Genomic DNA, 20477 nt, shown 5'->3' with positions numbered 1-20477 from the left:
CCACCTGTCCACCTGAACTCTTCCTCAAGTCACTTGTACAAACAACCAGTGCTTTTATTTTTCTGGTGAAGACAGTCTCAGATCTCATCCAGTAGATTGTCTAGATTGAGATACAGGATGTTCTGTTTCATTGTTAGAGTTGTTTTCTTCACTTAGTGCCTGTTGAATACAGCATGAGAGTGTGGTGAAAAGACAGATCATCTTTTAACCAAGTTCAGTTTTGAATGAATGAAATCCCCATCTGTATCTGACCTCTCACATCCCAGTAGAACAGGGTTTTTCTGCACAATTAATGATAAAAGAAACAAACACTGAAAAAAATTAATTATTTAAAAAGATTTTAACTGTTTTCATAATTACATAAAAAGCCACAACCAGTATCAGCTACCAGCATTACAAAGGACATCATGACAAACGTCTGACTCCAGTACAGTGCTTATATGTTGTAATTGACTGACTTTATATTGACTCATCTGTTGAATAGTTTTGGTTTACATTTCATCTAAAATAATTTGATAATTTTCTCACAACAGCAAGTGTTTCCTGAGTGAAACCACTAATTATCAAGTAAAATTCAAAAACACTGATGGCCTCTGCTAAAGAGATCTGTCAGCTGCTGAACACACTTCATTTAAAAATTATTTTCAGGAAAGCGTCATTTGATGATATAGTAAGACATAATTACACAAAATCTATATTACATTGTTTAATTATGATATGAAGGATGTCATAAGAAATGGTCTCAATCAGGCTTTTTGCAACTTTCAACTATCATGAAATCTTTAGCTAAGACATTAATCAAAATAAAGGTTTTTATGAATCTGTTGCATTTTGCAGAGGTTTGGTTTTGTTTTATCTGTCTGCTTCTTTTAGTTGTTTGAAACATTGGAAATTGGTTAATGAAGCTCTTCTGGCAAAAGCTGTAAACATCTAATTTATAGAAATCTCTTTAAAAAGGCAGAACAGAAGCAAAAGGTCATCAGCACAGCAGAGAAAAGTTTTAAATTCACACACATACAAACTGATTTGCCTTTTGCAAAATCATAGTTTTCTTTGAAAAAGCATTTTTACATATTATACACCAGCATTTTTCTCACAGATCCACCGCGTAAGAAAACCACACGACCGATCATTCCAGTTGTCTTCAGTACTCTTGCCAGTCCTGATATGTACACAGTCCTCTTCACCCAACTGCGGATTTCCATTTCCATTATTAGGCTCATTTGTCTCCCAGTAACTACAGGTCAGTGAACAAGAGAATCATGACACTTAATCTCTGACATGAACACAGTCCTTCACACAAATAATATTTCTTCACAAACATCACATTAATGGAATTTCCTCTATCTTGCATGATGTGCCTTAGTATAGTTTTGAGCTATAGAGTAGCAAATTGAACGGGGCTGCAGGTTCACTATAGTATTTTTCCTAAATATAAATTTGCAGTCATGAAATAGCAACAAAGGAGCCTCCTGTATAAATAAACACCCCCATAGTGTTCTGGTCATCAGTTACAGTACTGTACAGTTGGTGAAGTGTAAAACTTGACTGTGGACCAGAAACTCCGTCTCAGATGCACCATGAAATGGTAGTTTGGTTTGATTTTTTCTCATCATTATCATTTTGCACTGACGATTTAACCAGAAAAGCTTCAGACCAACCTGGAACTGCCAGTCACCTCACATTGTCTGTGATAGAAGATTTAATACATATCACCAACCTCTAATATACAGCAGTGTTTGTGTATGTTGTCAATAAACAACCAACTGAAGCCAAACCTTAAAGTCAGTGGTGTTCCATCAATCCATTTCCAGGTTCCCTCTTCGTCTCTGTCAGTCAAACCAATCCAAGTTTCTACCTCAGTGAAGGTAGACAAGAATGTCTGTTTTCAATAAAGAAGGGAAAAAAGTCATATTATTTATATTGTTGTTTGAACAACAATATGCAGTTTACATAGGATTACTCTGAACATAATTGATAATAATGAATTTAACTATTATTATTATTGAAATATACTAATAATAAAATAATATTTTTTTCTTCTTTGATAAACTTAAATTTTAGATTTTTTTAAAAAACTTTTTTGACGTGCCCTTTTGTTTTTTTTTTCTTTTAGAATCTCATCTGCACAGTCCTTCTTTACTCTTTTAATGTATTATGGGTTTTTGTGTCTTGTTATTTATACAAACAAATAAACTAAAGAAAAAAAAACAAAAAACTATTGACACTGCCACAGCTTTTGCTGTGGTCTTTAAATAGCCATCTGTTGCCAGATATCATCATGTTTTTTCTTAAACTGATACACAGATCTGTACTGATTAAATACTTACAGTGTATGAGTGACTGCTTCTGGAATTTGATTAAAACACCGTGAAAGGTTAAAAGAATGTTAGCTAGCTTGCTAAAGATGAAATGAAATACTTTGATTTTAAGGCAAATGTGCAAACTTAAGAATACCAGCAAAACATGCTACAGAGCAGCACAAGTTCATTCAAATCATTTGAATTATTGTTGTCAAGGTGTTGGACACCAATGATCCATAAAAATAAATAAATAAGTATTTTAGCTTTTTTCAAGGTACAGGAAGATTGCAATTAGGTACAGTTTCTTTACAAGCATAGAAACAAACACTCTGTACCTGTTCTTCAGTGCTGTCTATAACCACCAGATCTGCTCCTTTCTCTCTGCAGTCCTGTCTGCCTCTTGACCAGGAACCAGACTCACTGGAGAGGAAATAACAGGAACAGCCGAACATCCTCCATCCCGCAGGACAAGTTTTCTCTGTAACACACAACATTAGAAATTAGACAAGAATCAAGTCTGTCTGTTTCCAAAGTATGAGGGTTAAAACAACATAACATGTCACTAGAGTTGACTTGTTGATATTCTGCCAACTATGGAGCATTTTTGGTGCTGATTTTTAGCTGCAGTTGAATGTATGAATACAATTTTTGTGATTATTGCATCTTTCAAATTATTTTGATGACATCAGTTTTTATTTGAAGATAATGGAACAAACTGTTGATTTCAGCTCATTCTTTCTGTGTCTCCATGTCAGATTTTGAGGTGGGATACTAATACCGGATGACACCACAGAAATAAACACATATGGGTTTATAAAAATCTCAAATCTCAAAATCTCCCGCTCACTTTCTTTGACAGCTAGTTTGACTCACTGTTGGATCATGAGCTCAATACCAAGGTTTGGCCAGCAGATGCCTCCCTTTGAATGTATAAAATGCTTTGAAACCATTCTCAGCAGTTTTTCCAAAGCGAGTGGCAAATCACGAGTGGCCAATCACAACATGCTTTAAATCATCATACAAGGATCTCACAAAGCTCAGCTTTCACACCAGCAGATGAAAGTAAAATTTGAATCAACAAAAATTCATGTAATACCACCACTAACATTACATTTGAGTCAGAGTTTTGCACCAGGTAGCTCAAAAAATCATCAATCCTTTAATCCTTTTATAAAACTTTAAATCAGCCTACAATTAAACCAGGGATCTTTGTGTTATTAAGCAAACATCTGTTTATCCTAGTTAAGGCTAACCTGACTTGTCTTTTGGTCATGTGAAAGTAACAAATAAAGTGTTGTTAACTGAGTGTGTAGTCTGTTGATTATAGGTCAGGTTTCATGTTACATTAACAGGTCAAGTCAGGTGCAGGTCTCTAAAACTGGACTTGTGAGTGCTTTGTTTTGAATAAGACAACCAGAGATTGTCTGAAGTACTTCTGAGTAATGTTGGACCAGTGGAAGAGAAAACATCCTTCTTCAATAAAAGTATACACTAGATCAGTAATTCCTTGTTTTTAATAAAATAAAAATATCTTAGCTATTTCTTAACATATATTAAATGTAAGAAAAAATGTTGTCCTTCCCACTACAATCATAGTTTTGTTATTGTACATAACATATTGATACACAACATATTGATCTTCCATAAAAACTAGTTTTCAATCAGCATAATTTGTTATGTGATTTTTGGCTACAGACCAAAAATATGACAACCTGAAAGGCACCTTAACATTTGGGGATGCTGTCTTAAAACACAAATAGTTAAGTAAGTAGTTAATTCCGAGATACTGAAGTAGGATACTTCACTACTTATGTCCTGATGACTTAGATCAAATAAGGTGCTTGAACTTATGATATAACTAATGATATACAAGCCACTTTATGTTCACTTTGAAGTCAGATCTTTTGTATATTTGGTTAAAAAGTAAAACTTTTCTAGACGTCTACTGTACTAACTGTACTGTCTGTGCTTTACTGTTCTGAATGATGTATGTGCAGTTTGTTTTCACATTCATCATCTGAAGGGGAAAGTCTCTCTGTGCTCACCTTCTCACCTTAAATCTGAGTTTACCAGCATGATTTATGACATCACAAGTAGTTTGGAAGCTAATCCTGGTCAAGTGATGAATTACCTCAGAGTGATGTGGAAACATTTGTTTCAGGATCATTTTAGTGGCAATTTTCAGGGTTGAACAAAGTTAATTACATGTGATACACATAACTATTTGAGTAACACTTCTTTTACACCCATGTTTATAATGTATTATAAACATATTTATAATGCATTATAATCTGCTTATAGCTGTATAATTATGTTATAAGCACTCAAATATTCATAATGCTTTATAACAATAATCATAACACATTATAAAGCATTTTATAATGACTTATAACGCCAAGTATCATAATACTTCATTGCTGGTCACACGCTGACATTTTTTGCAAGGATCATAGTGTTTTATAATTCTCATAGTTGTAATACATTAAAATCATTTTATAATGCATTAAAATGTGATTATAGGTTACTCTAGGTGGTCATTGGGTGTTTTAAGTGAAGTAATGAAATTCTCGAGGTATGGGCAGATATAATACATTACACGCTGGTTATAAGTCACTATAAGTGGTCATTGTTTGCTTTAAGTGAAAAATATCATTAAATCTATGCAAGAACACAAAACATTGCAAAATTCATTTATTTGTGTAAAGGGTCATAACAAAAATTGAGTACTCCGATGTGACAACTTTTTGATGATGAACAACTGAATGATGGACATTTACATTTGACTAATGTAATGTTTCCCCAAAAAACTCACTAAATTGACTCAAGTGATAGACAATACCTGAAACAATTCTACTTTACCTGTAGCTGTATACTTTACTTTTATGTAAATGTTTGATCAACAGAGGTGACTCCTTAAAAAAAATAGCACTGGTGTTAACACTTGGTAAGTCTCATCCTTTAAAAAGGGATATTTCACTTTAGTAGAACTTGTCAAAAATCAGCAGTCTTACCTCTGTCTAAAGTCATCTACTAATAAGCTAGTGTCCACTACTGTCCCTGTCATCTGCTGTCAACACCACCATTCCTCCCAGGTGTCAGGCTCCTCATTCACTTCAACTCATTTTGAGGACCAAGTCTAAATATAATACAATACAGCAATATTATTCTATGTGATATATTTTTCTGAGTCAAAGTTACTTGTTTTTTTGAGCCAATATAGCTAATTTTCAAATTATGAGTGTAGGCAGTATTTCTCACTTACATTAGTGAATTGTAAATGTCCATCATTCAGTTGTTCATTGTCAAATGGGAGTACTCACTTCATTGTGTGTTATGACTCGTTGAACAAATTAAATTTACAACATTTTGGGCCCTATCTAAACCTGGTGCAAAGTGGAGAAAAGTGGCACCAAGCACGACGCAAGTGTCTTTGCTAGTTTAAGCACCCACGTAGTTTAAATAGCACTACCACTTGTGCCCATCTCAGTGCCCATGGGCGTGTTGGTCTTAAAATGAGGTGTGGTCGGGCGCATTGTTGGTGCATTGCTATCTTGAAGCAGCAGAAATCGACTTCGTTATTGAGCAACAAAACCTGGTCAGAGGTCGATGGTGCAGTATTTCACTGTTATTTTTAAGGCGCATTATCAAGACAGTAATATGCCTACATAGGCAGGTGAACAACGCGCATACACACACAGACACACAGCAGCGCCCAAACATGCAAAGATTAAAGGATTACAATGTGAAAGAATATTATTGTGTACATTAACATATTTTAAAAAAATACATGTCATAATGTTTAGTGCTAATATTTATCAGAATTAATTAATTGCAGTAATGACGGACGAAATTGTCTAATTATTTGACCATATCTTGGCAATACACGGAGGTATTTAAACAAACCTGTCAGGTTGACGGTGTGTGTCAAGACCCAGCAAACGGATTTCAACAACGGATCAGACATGGATTTCCTGCTCATCAATACATGAGGACATGAGGAACACATGGGGAAATAAATTAAGTGAAAACAATGATTAATCTAAAGAAGGAAAGAATGGTGCACAGCTCTTAGCTGCTGCCAGCAGCAGGATCAGCACCTCGGAGAGCTGATCAAGTCCTGACAACTGTGTATGATGATTTTCTATATGATTAAAATTAATGTTTTAATTTATGGACAATATTTAACAAACAATCTTTAACATTTGAGATTACAGTGATCAGGTTTCCATACTTTCAGCAATTAAAACCTTGTAGGGAGGCAGGGTCCAGATTGTGCGCTTTCACACAATAAATGCACTATACTTATCGCTGATTATTAAAAAAAAAAAAAAAAAGCTCATAGAAAGACTGCGTGCTCTTACTTTGAAATGCGGAAATGACGTCGTCAGCAGGCGATCACGCGCTATCCGAAAATGGCTGAGTGATATGTGTGGATTTTCATTCAGACCAGCGGAAAATTTGTTTCAAAACTCTGTGTGTGTAAAAAGCAAATCCACACATGTAAAACTGAGATCCACAAATTTTTTTTCGATTCACAAATAAAAACTGAGCTCACAAACGCCTGTTGAAAAGTTGTAAATGTTAGGAAGATATTCACTAAGGCTTTTCATGAATTTACAAATTAATTTAATGTATTCACAGATTTTTTTATTTGTTGAATTTGTTTGTGTATTTGCAAATCCGTTTTATATTTGCAAAACATTTGTGAGTTTACAAATCTTTTTTGCATTTCTGGAAGGTGTTTATATTTACAGATTACACATTTACACACAGATTGGCGATCTGTTCACACAAATCATTATGAAACAAATCTATCTCCATACGCCTGGCGTTGCGGCCATTCTTCTGCTGTTAAACTAGCCAAAGTGAATTTGGACAGACCCTAAATACACTTGTACCATGCGCTTCAGACCGTGCGCTTAGATCGTTAAAATAGGGTCCTGAGTGTTTTTGCATAGATTTAATGATATTTTTTTCACTTGACTTAAAGCAAACAATGACCTCTTAGAGTAACTCACAATCACATTTTAATGCGTTATAACAGTGATTACTGAGACATTATAATCATTTTATAATGCATTACAACTATGAGAATTATAATACACTATGATCACCATGAAAAAAAAAGGTCAGTAGTATTATGATACTTGGCCTTATAAGTCATTATAGAATACATCATAATGTGTTATGATTATTCTTATAAAGCATTATGAATATTTATGAGTGCTTTGAACTATAATTATACAGTGCTATAACCAGATTACACTGCATTACAAGTATGTTTATAATGTATTATAATCATGGGCGTCATAGCAAGTGTTACCACATTTTGCATTGTAACATGCTAAACTTACTGTAGCGTGTTACAAAAGTAACATTTAGCATGTTAGCATGATATTATTGGTGAGAATGCTAACATGCTAAATGTTGACGGTGTTTGGAATTTCCTGATGACAAAAAATATTTTAAAATGTTTGAAGATGAGTAAATACAAGAACGAATCCACAAAGTTATTTTACAGTTACAATCAAGTTACAACAAACTTGTTGATTGAAGATCATTTGTATAATTAATAGGACAGATTCCCACATCATCTTCTATTTTCAGCATAGTGTTCTCTGTAGGTGCTCTTCTACAATGTGTGTGCAGTACTGTATAGCCACAGATGTCACTCACTGTGTACAGACATCTCTTTAGTTATTTCAGTGAGGTTGGTAAGCAGCATGTCTCTCTCTTCAGACACGGAAGAAAGCTTGTTATTACTGTCCTGGAGATGCTCAGTCAGGTTGTTTATGACAACGGAATCTGAAATAAACCAAAAGACATGTCACATTTCTGTTTATTCAGTCACTTATCTCAAATACCATTTTAAAACTTTTAAAATTAACATTTTCAGTAATTACAGCTTCCAGTATCATTTTAAAGCAAATAGCTGGAGTGGCGGAGCAGGTGGACCCAAACACAGGACAAAACAGCCAGACCGAACTGAAAGAAGTCTCTTTAATACAGCAGAACAAAACCAGACTGAACAGAGCAGAATTTTACAGAACAAAGGATCCAACAAGACTGAACTGAAACACAGAACTGAAATACTAACTGAAATAATGAGGAGATGAGGTGCAGGTGGGCAGATGGGCAGAGAAACTCGAGTGAGGGGAATTAAGAGATGAAACAGAAGAACGAAAAAGAAGCTGATAGGCTGGGAAAATTCTGGGAAAAGGGCAGGACTAATGAAGATGATGCAGGCAGGTGAGAAGGGAAGAGTGGAGGGAAAAGCAGGCTGAGAATACAGGAGGAAACACACAGGGCAAACTCAAGCTGGTAGCTCCCATGGATGTATAAAGAGATCTGGATACAGGAAGAGTGCTGGGCTTTGAAGTAAATTTGACATAGTGGCCAAACCAGGTAACTGCAACATCACATGATGCACACTGGCCCAAAAAGATTTTTTCCATCGACTAACATTGTGAGAGAGACGTTTGTAAATCAGTGGATACATTTTTTGAGCGTCACAACCCCTGTGAAATGACTGGTTTCACTCTCATAATTTGATCCGTTCGGTCCATCACATTTTGAAAGTCTAGAAGAGCTACACGATTGAATTATTTTATCCCCATTCAAGTTAGCCAGAGGGCTAAACCAGAAGCCCGGCCGGCCTAAGTCACTAGTGCGCTTGCTCTATGGGCCACACAGGTGGCTTCATGCACCACTGAGCAGTGGTGAGGACAAGCCTCCTTGAACGCCCCTAGGGGGTCTTACCTCTTTCCTTTCCTCATGGAAAGCTTCATTAAAAGGCTCTTGTTGGTTTTGACCTGATTCAAAAGAATGTTGTAGTTCTCTTTTAACATCTACCAATTCTTCCTCTTTGGTTTCAGGTTGCTGATGGGACACCTTAGCTCTGTCCCTGGCTATCTGTGGTTGCTATCGTATGTCTCATATGTACTATTGGTCAGCTTCTCTAAATTTGGCATAGACTCCGACCTTAGCTTTCAGTTCTTTTATTTCCTCTACTTCCCACTTAAGGAGGTTATCAGGCCTGTCAAGTCGATCTATTGTTGTGGCGAGCTCATGATTACATTCTCGGAGGGATTGTTCTAGCCTTTCGCTCTTTCCCTTCAACTCAGCTTTCCCTCCTTCTTCTGGAGTCTCACTAGCACCCTCATCTGGTGCATTACATTGAGCTTGTGGCTCAATGTGCGCTTCTGCTCTGGCTAAAGCCTGTTCAAGTTGCTGTCAAAGGGTTTTGTCCCCTTCCTGTAGTCGTGCAGCTTCTCTTTCAGCTGAGTTGCAAAGCCAGGCACCAACTCTTCAGTCATATACCCCAACACTGATTCCAGGTTCTCAAAGAAGTCTCTTCAACTTTAGGATTCAGATGTGACTGGACTCGCCATGTCTGATTTAGTATGATTAGGCTTATAGGTAGTTTGGTTAAGGCAGACATAGACTGTGCGATTTCTTCTGGAGATGGCCTATAATTTGTGTGTGTGTGTGTGTATATACACACACACACACACACATATATATATATATACATATATAATATATAGCCAATTATATATATATTCAAAAAAGTACAGTATGCATATTTCTGAATAAAATAAATAATAAATAATCTGCTGGCCTAATTTTTAAAAGTACATATTTGTGAAAACTTTATATAGTATTTGTGAGTCACATAAAAGCTTGTTATCTTTTATCTTCATAATTTTCCTTGACATAGTGGTTTAACATCTAGCTGCCAATTAATGGAAAGTAGAATTGAAAAGGCAATTTTATTGTTCCCAGTATTTCTTTTGCATGTGAAAACAGCTGCATCTAAATAAAAAGAACTAAATGTAAATAATAATAATAATTAAAAAAAACAACAAGATAATACAATCTACAGTATAGTAATGATGTTTTTAATTTTAGTTTTATTTATATGCGTTACAGTAGGATTTGTAACTGCAAATGTGGATAGTGTGTGGGTGATTGTGATTTTAAGTCAAACGGTGCATCATGTTGACCATCTTATTTTCAATATCCAGAAATTCAACTTAAAGCCCTTATGTGTAGACTTTTATGCAGATATAGTATATTTCAAATGATGGCATACGCTGCTTTTTGTAGAAACATTAGACAGTCCGATGAAAATCTTCCTGGGTAAGAGTATGAGTTGAGGTTATCTCCTAGGGAGAGCCCTGCTTTTAAATTGGACAAAAAGGGTGAATGTGAATGTGATTAGCCACGACTGTCACCAACCTCTGAAACCAACCTACCTATAATGTACATGATAGTTTATGATAATGGGTTCTTTCTACTCCCTCTGGCCATGAAAATACCAAGGTGAGTCAGCCTTGACTGCATTACCTTTTTCATGAAAATTGAGTCCTGCCTGCCTTGACCCACTCTGTCTTGACAAATTCTGAAGCCTCTGCTTTTTAGTCATTTCAATGAGGCAGGGCTTGACATTAACCTCCTGAGGCACTTGTCCATCGGACAAGTAAATTTACCTTTCACTTGTCCAGGCACAAAAGTCACCTGTCAATTTACTTTTTTCATTTTGTTTGCAAATGCAGAACGCAGAATTCAAATGAACAAACAGTTGACAGCAAACAGTGTCAACATATGAATAATTCAATTTATGAATTTTATTGAAGCCATTACTTCCCTCCTTGAAATGAAACAAGTGCACAAAAATTAGGTAAATAAACATCAACAATATTTATTTACCTAATTTTTAAATATTAACAATATTTATTTACAACAAATAAATAAATGGAGGCTTTATGGATGGATAGATGGACCGATTAGTCTTGATCTTAAAAACAAATCTGGATTCTCACACGGTGTATATGGTCCTGAATACAGATCAGTTTTTGAAATATAACAAAATAACAAAACTGACTTATGGGGAATTCATTTGCTCAAACCTAAAGACAACAGTTTGACTGATAGATGAATCAGTCAGATGAACAATGAATCAGCATTTTGTTGACTAATAACTGAAACTATCTGTTAGTTTTAGTGCTGTGTTTACAACAGTTACTGAGGTCAACAACCTTTTAACAGCTTAGGAAAACATCATGTTAATAGAGCTGTTGTGTGGTGTTAGTAACGTTACCTGTATTAAAGATCTGTGAGTCCTTTTATAGCAGGGTTTAATCTTGTACTTTGACTTTTGTTTGTTAGGATGTCCTTTAGTTTGGATAACAGATTGTGTTTTTAAAAATATTTACCAGAACAGTCATTCATCTAGACCATGGGTCTCAATCTCGCGGCCCGCAGGCCAATTGTGGCCCCCAAAGTTTAATGTTAGTGTGGCCCGCGAGTTTTATATGAATGGCACTTTACTGTGTTGTGTGTGGAAGGTCCCTTTATTGCACAAGCTGGAGCTGAACGAACCTGCCAATCACAGGGGTATATGGCTGTTTCACAACAACTATGCTATTTATACAGGAAGAATGTGCGCTGAGAATGTGAATAACCTCACGCTAGCTTATGTCGTTATTTTTGCTACACAGCTCTCAGTAAAATTCAAAGGTGAATTATTAAACCTTATTAAAGCATCATTCTGTTTATTTCAGCATCATCTCTCTGTTAACAATCACTTCATTTTGTTTTGAAGCACTTTGTGAAGTCCGTTTCAACACGAGCTCTATCAATAAATCATTTATCATTCTTCTGATGTTTAATAATGATGACTGACACTTTACAGTGGTGACGGTTTGCAGAAAAATGTGATGAATTAGGGGTAAAGTCGTTTCAAATATCAACAGCAGCCGTGCGTAATGATCAGCTGTTGGAGAGCCTGTGCGTAATTCTCACTGAGGTCTGATGAGCGGAACGGACACAACTGTTGACGTACAAACGGAGGTTTAAAGACCTTTGCATCCATTTTTGGCTCACTGTGACAGCAAATGAGGCTCGTTCATGTGATTCCACAGTGTGTGACATTAAAAAAACAGAACCAGGTGTATCTGCATCTTTATAAGTCTGGCAGATAATAATGTCTGTGCATATTTCTGTCACATAATGCCATGTTGTGAAATGAATTAAAAGTTAATACATATGTTTTCATGAACAGAGATCATAAATACAGAGTGTAACAAAACACCGTACAGCTGATGCTGCTGTGCCACACGTCATTTTTGATTTGACAACACCGCTAGCTTCACAGCACCCGCTGCATCCATGGAGTTATTATAGAAAATAAAAGCCAATAAATAACACCTCCATGGCTGCATCCCATGGTTTGCAGCCATGGAGGTGCAAACCATGGGATAATGGTGTCCCACTGTCCCGGCTTCATGTTCTCCACGTTTGCTCTGCAATGATGTGACATTCATGGACAAATTATTTGAAAACATGTTTTGGGTGAATGGAATGTACTGAATCATTTGCGGAAAGAGATTTATTCCTCAAAACATTTTACTCCATAGTAAATGCCTTGCACAATAAACATTATAAAGATATTTCTTTATGATGCCATTTGTTTCACTTGTTTCTATGACGACGTTTACAACAACAAAAGCACAGCGGGTAATGAACAACCCGGTAGTAATCGCCTTTTTTGCCCCTGCTATCCTAGCCCGCGCCTGCTAAGCTTTATTTTGTGGAATACGTGATGCGGCCCAGCCTCACCCAGACTCTGCCTCCAGCGACCCCCAGGTAATTTGAGTTTGACACCCCTGATCTAGACCTTACTAGTTTTTTCTGCCTCCTGCTTTGAATGTGTTCAAGTCTCTCCATCACCTGACGCCTGGGCTGCTTTTTTGTTTCTCTTTCTTTCTCTCTCCTTTTTCTACTACTTTTTCTTTACATCTTGAAACAGTTGCACCTTCTTCCTTCTTGAATCAGTTCTTTATTTTCTCCTCATTTTTCTTTCAACACCTTTAACTTTACATCCTGCTTCCTCACTTCTGTCTCCTCTCTCCTGATTCCTTCACTAACTCACACAAATATAAAAAACTTCCTTTTAAAAATCTGACAGAGCATGAAGCACAACTTTAACTGGTGTGGTGTTAATTACGGTAATTGTGGACAAACTACACATGGTGGGAATGCGTCAGCAGTCAAGTTCTCCAAACTATCAAGCTAACGTTACATTAACATTACTGTAACCCCACGATTCCACTGGGCGCGTGTGCGCCACGTTCCGGCTCCGACGCGGTTTTGCTCCGTTCTCTGCACAGCGCCCTATTCCACCGGGAGCGTGTCAGAAGCGGAGCGTCTTCGCTGTGGGGAAGCCTTCCACTGTTAAAAGTCAGTTGCACTCCTACTACAGTAATTACAGCAGCCTAGTCAAAGCTGATAAAGTCCCTTATGGCTACCGTAATTATTGCAGTAGCAGGGCAACTAAACTGCCCAATTTTGTTAACTTGCTCAGCTTTCGTTGATTTGGTCATTTTCCTTGATTTTTGTGCTTCTGCTATGGTTAAGTAGGCTATGTAGTTAAATGGTTTCTTTATTCATTTGTTTTAATTGCATTTATTGTTGATATACAATATCAGGAGTCTGCACGGGGTGTTTTATTTTGAAAACTGACCGGATACTGAATGCTGTTTCTGTGTCTGACTTCCTGCCCAGCTCGATCTGCTCTGTGCTGCTTGACGCGGCCTCCGTAAAGTATAGATGAGACACCTATCTTCAGCGCAGCAGAGCGGAGAGCCACTTCTGAAATGCTTCTCTGCATCGGAGCCGGAACGCGGCGCACACATGCCCGGTGGAATTCAGGGGTAACGCCTGGAACACACTGGATGCGTGAACCTCAGCAGTGCGTGTGCGTTGCTGAACTGCTGCGTCTCTCACTCTTGCAGCGTCCACACTGGAAGCGTGTCTGCTGCGGCGCTTCTGCCACTGGCAGCCCTATCTTTCTCGTTTTCCCTGTCTATTTCTGCAGAGAACCGCACGCATCACTCGGAGAAAATATGCAAGACCTCAAATCTCTAGATGAAGCGACACAGCAGCCTGATGCGTCTCACACGGGCAGTGTGGCTGCTCTAACCTGTTAACATGGGCGCCTACAAGAAAAGCAAGAAGTTCCGCGACGTACACGCACTGCTCACGCATCTAGTGTGTCCCAGGAGTAAAGCAACACCAGATAAACTGGACAGTTAAAACAACATTAATGTCAATTTAAAAAACTTCTGTTTCATTGAAGAGCTTTTCTAACTACTTACTTTGTTGTCTTTTGTCTGACATTATTATTTGATGCCGCACATGTTAATGTCATATATGATCTTCTGAACTCTGATTCATTCGTCTGTCTCATGAAAGCGGCTCCAGTCTGCCTGCTAGCTTCAACGCGGAGGGTTTGTTTGTTTTGAACACCTGCGTAGCAGGAGCTCATGGTGCTTTGTTGGTCAATGTTAACAGTAACAAGCTGCAGTAGGAAGCCAGTCTGAGCTAACAGTTGTAAAGTCATTAAAGTTTGCGTAAACGCTATTTCTGAATTTGAGAGGTGGCTAAACGGCATTTACGTGCATTTAGCTGCTAGTATACGTTACATTTGTTTTTATTTGTTTCTTTCGGGAGGTGCGGGGGATAAGGCAATGGTAGTGGAAACACTGCACATAACATGAAGACACACTTCTTTTTAAATGACTTTAACTTGTCCAGTGGAGCAACTAAATTTCTCTTCCACTCAACCCACTTGTCCCGGACAAGCCTGTCAACCCTGAATGAGGCATGTCTTTGAAATGTCATGACATGTCTGTGAAACAGCAAATACCTTATAAATTCATATCATGTAATATTACACAATATCAACACAAGTCAAATTGTTTCCTAATTTTGCCCCATGACGACAGCTGACGCTCATGATTTTAAATCAGTCTATTAAATATCTCTCTCTCTATCTCTGGTGCAACTCGGACACACAGTAGGTCATTTTCTATTATTAGCACAGTACTATGGAGCATTCATTCATTCATTAGTTTGCCAACAAACTTATTAAACAAACAAATAATAAACAAATAAACAAATTTATGGTAATGTACATTTACAGTTAACAATGACAAAATACAAATTGTACAATCACTCAATTCACATCTTGGAGAGAAAAGAATTGTTACTTCTCTCTAAGATGTGAATTGTTAAAATATTTGAAAAAAAGTCACATTCCTCAGGAAAATCTTTTTATCTCATCTATTTAAAAATGTGTATATTGTAGTCAATGTTGTATTTTTATGACACCTTAACAAATTCAAATAGTAATTAAGACCAACGCAAACCAGAACAAAGTCAGGACATCATCTTTCAGAGTAGAATAATCAGCTCCTATAATCATGAGTTCAGTCTGACTTAAACTTCTGAATGTTAACCAGACTCACAGTAGACGCCGAGGCTGATGAATCCAGCCAGCAGGAAAACACTCAGCAGCCCCAGAAAGACAAGAACAGCTCCATGAAATCTCCTCTCTGAAGTCTTCGGACCTGAACAGAGAAAAGACCAGTGAATCCAATCAATCATACAATTAAAACATACTATTCACAGCTCAGTCTGTCAGCCTCTCTGTCTGACTGAATATTCTTACCTGTCTGAATTGTTGAATGTTTGGTATCAACATAGATTTCTTCCATTGTTGAAAAGCAACTACGGTATTTTCTAAAAGGACAGCTGTGTAGCACTGGCTGCTGTACATGTACTGCAGAAGATGACACTGTCTCTCTGTCACAGTGTTTGGCTGGACCAGCCACAGACCAGCCCTATATAACCACGGTTGAGTGAGTGAGTGAGTGAGTGAGTGAGTGCATTATGAAGTTACACCACTGGTCGGCCGACTGAGTGTCAGAGTTTCCTCATTGGCTGACGATGGAATCAGAGGACAGCAGTAGTGTGATGCAGAGTGACTGTGTTTCCTGCTCTGAGTTCTGATGCTCTCAGCTCCGATGTTAAATACAGTGAAGTTGACTAAACTGAGGTGTACCAATTCCTCTGCGTCTCCTCCTCTACCGTCCAGTGTGAGTGACTCTCCAGCTGACAGCGCTGTCAGCAGCTGGCAGGAGAGGCTAAAACCAGGGCACAAACTTTTTATTTCTCTGATGTTTTCTCATCACAAACGATGAACAACAGCATTAAAACACAAGTCTTGCAGGTAAAACGTGAGACTCAGAAACAACAGGAACTTCGGTCAGGTAGAACACTATCTGCACAAACACACACATCTGTCAACCGCAAGGCCAAAAGCCAAAACTTTCCACACACTGAGGGAGAGATTGCTACAGATGTTTTAAATGAATCAATTCCTTTTTAATGTTACATTATATGGTTATATTTTTTATGATATTTCAAAAATGATAATACAAGAATTTTATACAGACATGTTTGATGCTTTCTTTTCTAGCATATTCATTTACTCATTAAAGTATGTCTTAATGGTTTTAGGTTGTTATAAAAGTTATGAATGCACTGTGTATGTGTGTTACTATTTTACATAGATCATGATGAATTGTTCCTGTATTGTACTGCAACATCAGCAGACTCATCAGATAAGGTTGAAGGAAGTTCAGTATTATTTTTGTAAAGAGGAAGATGTAGAAAATAAAATTCGTTGGAGACAGGGTGAGACAAGTTATCTTTTCTTTGTAATCTCATCCTGAAACGCTCATTCTTGTACAAGAAAATAAATTCTACTGAATTTTGATACTTCAGTTCCAGTCTCTATTGTTTAATGGTCATTACGAAGAAATTCTTTTAACATTTTGGCACTCAGTGTTAGGTCCTCAAAAGGCAATGGACCTGAGAAAGGCCTTACAAGAACACAATTTCACTGATCAGACCAGTTGCTCAGGTGAACTCCATACAAACTGGTTGGCTGTTAAGGGGAAAACAAGGAAATTAAATAGCCTTACCACATACAAAAAAAGAGAAAAAAAGAAAAGAGAAAAAAAGAGGCCTCTACAATGGGTAACTGTTGTAGCTGTAAAAAACCACAAGCAGAGAAATATGGTAGAGACGCCAAACGCATGAAACTACTCCATCCTGATAATGTTAAATATCTCAAGATATGGCAGGAAAAGTATGACATTGTAGGAAAACTAGACGTAGAAGCTTGCGAAGAATTAGTAAAGGCAATTTCAGAAGGAACAAAAGGGAAAAAGGGGAAGTCAAAGAAAGAAGGTCTGCTACAGGCCAAGTCATGGCTGACAGAAGCAAGAGCCAGATGAACTGGTTTTCAGAAAAGAAAGAAGAAAGGGTTGCTAGACAACAAGACTGGCAGAATGATGACAGCTACGTGCCATGTGGGTTCTGTCTGGATCCTCCGCCTTACCCCGAACCTTGACCACCTCCTCCTCCTCCACCGCTGACTGCTCCACCTCCTGCCTTCTCACCCCACAACCCCTTCACGAAGGTTGACATCACACCACGGAAGGAGAGACGCATTCACAAGATCCTCAGTTTCTTTGGAGGACACGAAGTGGTACAGTATACGGTTACTTACATACTGTACACATGAATGAGAAACTGAGATAGTCCATACAGTATGCAATTAAAAAATGATTGGATTTAGACCAGAAATCAGCCAATTTGTGGCCAAACATCTGATTGCCTGGAAAAATGCAGGGTTGCAGAGAACCATTGATTATGCAACCCATGCAGAAGAAATGATTGAAGCAAAGAAAAAGAAAAGAAAGGTTGTAGATACATTCTTGCATGATAATGATGACACTAGGATAGAAAAAAAACAAAACCCAAAACAAAAAAACCCCAAAACAACAACAAAAAAAAAACATACTTCTATGTACTCTAATCATTGCCTTGTTGCACTGCCTGTTGGCATCTACGTCCTATCAGGCCCAAACTTAAGCTTTATGGCACTTACTTGTGTTGTTGTCTCCTGACTAGATCCTTGCTTGTGTTGTATCAGTCTCATATGTACGTCGCTTTGGATAAAAGCATCTGCTAAATGAAAAATATAAATGTAATTGTGGCAAACCTTGACAGTATGCACAAGACTGCAGAGCTCCAAAGAAATTAGGAGGCGAGAGAGGAGGAGGACGGGGGAAAGGAGGGAGCGGAGGAGCGAAACCCAGACAAGAAGAACAGGAAAGAAACCACTCTGTATGACTAGCTCCGGAACACCGACACACACACACACACACACACACACACACACACACACACATTAGCAGATAGGGAGACAGAGGTAGATGAAATCCTGTCGTTACAAACAGCTGAAATTTTACTATCACAGAAAGGGACTAAATCATAGATAGTATTAAAAGTACGCGGTAAATCAATAACATTCTTATGTGATTCTGGAGCTTGCCGAACAGTTGTGCGACGTAATTAAACAGGGACAGATTTTCCCCTAAAACCAAACGGCGGTTTAAGGGTTAGATCAGCCACAGGACATGTGACTATTGAACCATTAACTGAACCTCTAAAATAAAAAGATCCCAAAACAAACAAAAACATATATGCCTCAGTGGTAATATCACAAATGTGTCCCGTTAAGCTCTTAGGAAGAGATTTGATGACGAAATTAGGGATAGCTGGAGTACCAGATCAAAATGGCTCTGGTACTGAAGCCTGCCGAGTTAACCTAAAAACAACCGACAGTGATGAAGAGGACGACACAGAAACATTTGTGTGCGAAGGACTGACGTTAAATTACTGGTACAGTTTGGATTTAGTTCAAACTGGGCCAGGAAGTATAACTCAGGAGCTAATGAAATTGGTAAAAGACCGCATTCCTCCAGCTGAAATAAAAAATATTGAAGTGCACACACCCGAAGAGTTACATTGCACAATGTACTTTCGAAATCAAAATGAACAAGACAGAGAATATCATGAAAAGTTCTTTAAAGAATCCAGCTGCAAAATGACTATCACCGAACTGTATTGGGACCAAAAAGGAAACTGTGCTTGCGCGGTGAGCCTCCGAAAAGCAAAGGCAAAACTATTGAGGAAGCCTGACACCGCACATTTCCTGTTTACAAACCCAAGAGATGCAGTGGAAAGATTTAGGCGAGTTTGTTTCAAAAATAGAGAGATCAAACTGTGAGTGGCAGGAGGTGAGAGAGAGAGTGTTATTTGCACCCAAATTAAATGTGTACTGTACCCACTTGAACTGGGTAACACAAACGGTACAAGCGGTTCACCTCAGTGGAGAAACCAGCCTAGACTTTACCACTGCCTGATTCAATCTAACTGACTGTAACGACTCAGAACCTCAGAACCCAAAAGCACATCCTCAGAGACAGGAGCAGAGTCCAATATTCTTTAATCAGTCCAAAAAAAAAAAACCAAGCAGGGGTCACAAACCAGGCAGACAGGCAGATCAGGCAGACAACTCAAAAGGACTAGGCAAATCTCAAGACCGGGAAACAGGCAGGATCTCAGGTAACAGGCGAGCGAACAGGTAGATATAGAAATGCTGGAAAGCTAGGCAAACAATCTGGCAAGGAGCATGTGAATATGGACCAGTATATATAAGGAATGACTGATGAGCCTAATGGAATCCAGGTGAGGAGATGGGTGTGGAAACTCAGGTGAGGGGAATGAGGTGATTGCAGGGCAGATGGGTGTGGCAGGATCTGCAATGACAGGAGAGTTAGAGATCAGGCAGGTGAACAACATGAAAAATAGTCACTAAGATGGTGAACCCATGACACTGACAAAGAAGAGTTAGACCTAAACAGTGTACCTCAAAAGTTGTGGTCCAAAGGATCAGCTGATGTAGGACTTATTAAAGGAATACAACCAGTTAAAAAAACTCCAAAAGGCTCTTACAGGCCATATCAGAGACAGTATCCACAGAGGCGGAAGAGGGGATTGCACCGATAATACAAGATCTACAAAGTGTAGGAGTTATCAGGGAGTGCCCAGATGCAGCATGCAATAGCCCCCTGTTCCCCGTAAAAAAGGCAGCCCCATCAACAGGATGGAGGATGGTAAAGGATTTACAGGCAGTAAATAAAGCAGTAATACCACGTGCTCCCCTCGTTCCAGACCCACACACGCTGTTAAATGAATGTAATCCATAAGCTAAATACTTAACAGTGATAGATTTAGCTAATGCATTTTTCTCTGTTCTGCTCCATAAGGAAGATCAATTTTGGTTTGCATTTCAATACAGGGGTAAAAAGTATACATTCACAAGACTCCCACAAGGACATTGTGAAAGCCCGACGATCTTTTCAATGGCAATGTCATCCAACTTAGCACAATTCACTTCCCTAAGGGGGA

General features: G+C 38.1%; 1 protein-coding gene across 1 annotated transcript; it reads right to left on the bottom strand.

The window, feature by feature from the left end:
* Positions 1-73: 73 nt before the first annotated feature.
* Positions 74-20029, bottom strand: LOC137193098 (C-type lectin domain family 4 member E-like). The gene is made up of 6 exons (XM_067604293.1): positions 15820-20029; positions 15617-15718; positions 7980-8108; positions 2639-2781; positions 1779-1882; positions 74-1237 (listed from the first exon to the last, which is right to left on the bottom strand). Exons 1-6 carry the CDS (start codon positions 15863-15865, stop codon positions 1075-1077), a joined length of 687 nt encoding a protein of 228 aa, XP_067460394.1. The 5' UTR covers positions 15866-20029; the 3' UTR covers positions 74-1074.
* Positions 20030-20477: the final 448 nt, after the last annotated feature.

Source organism: Thunnus thynnus, chromosome 11 (assembly GCF_963924715.1).
Source record: "Thunnus thynnus chromosome 11, fThuThy2.1, whole genome shotgun sequence".
NCBI classification, from domain to species: domain Eukaryota; kingdom Metazoa; phylum Chordata; class Actinopteri; order Scombriformes; family Scombridae; genus Thunnus; species Thunnus thynnus.
The sequence above is the reverse complement of the archived record's forward strand: the minus strand, read 5'-3'. Positions and strand labels throughout refer to the sequence as shown.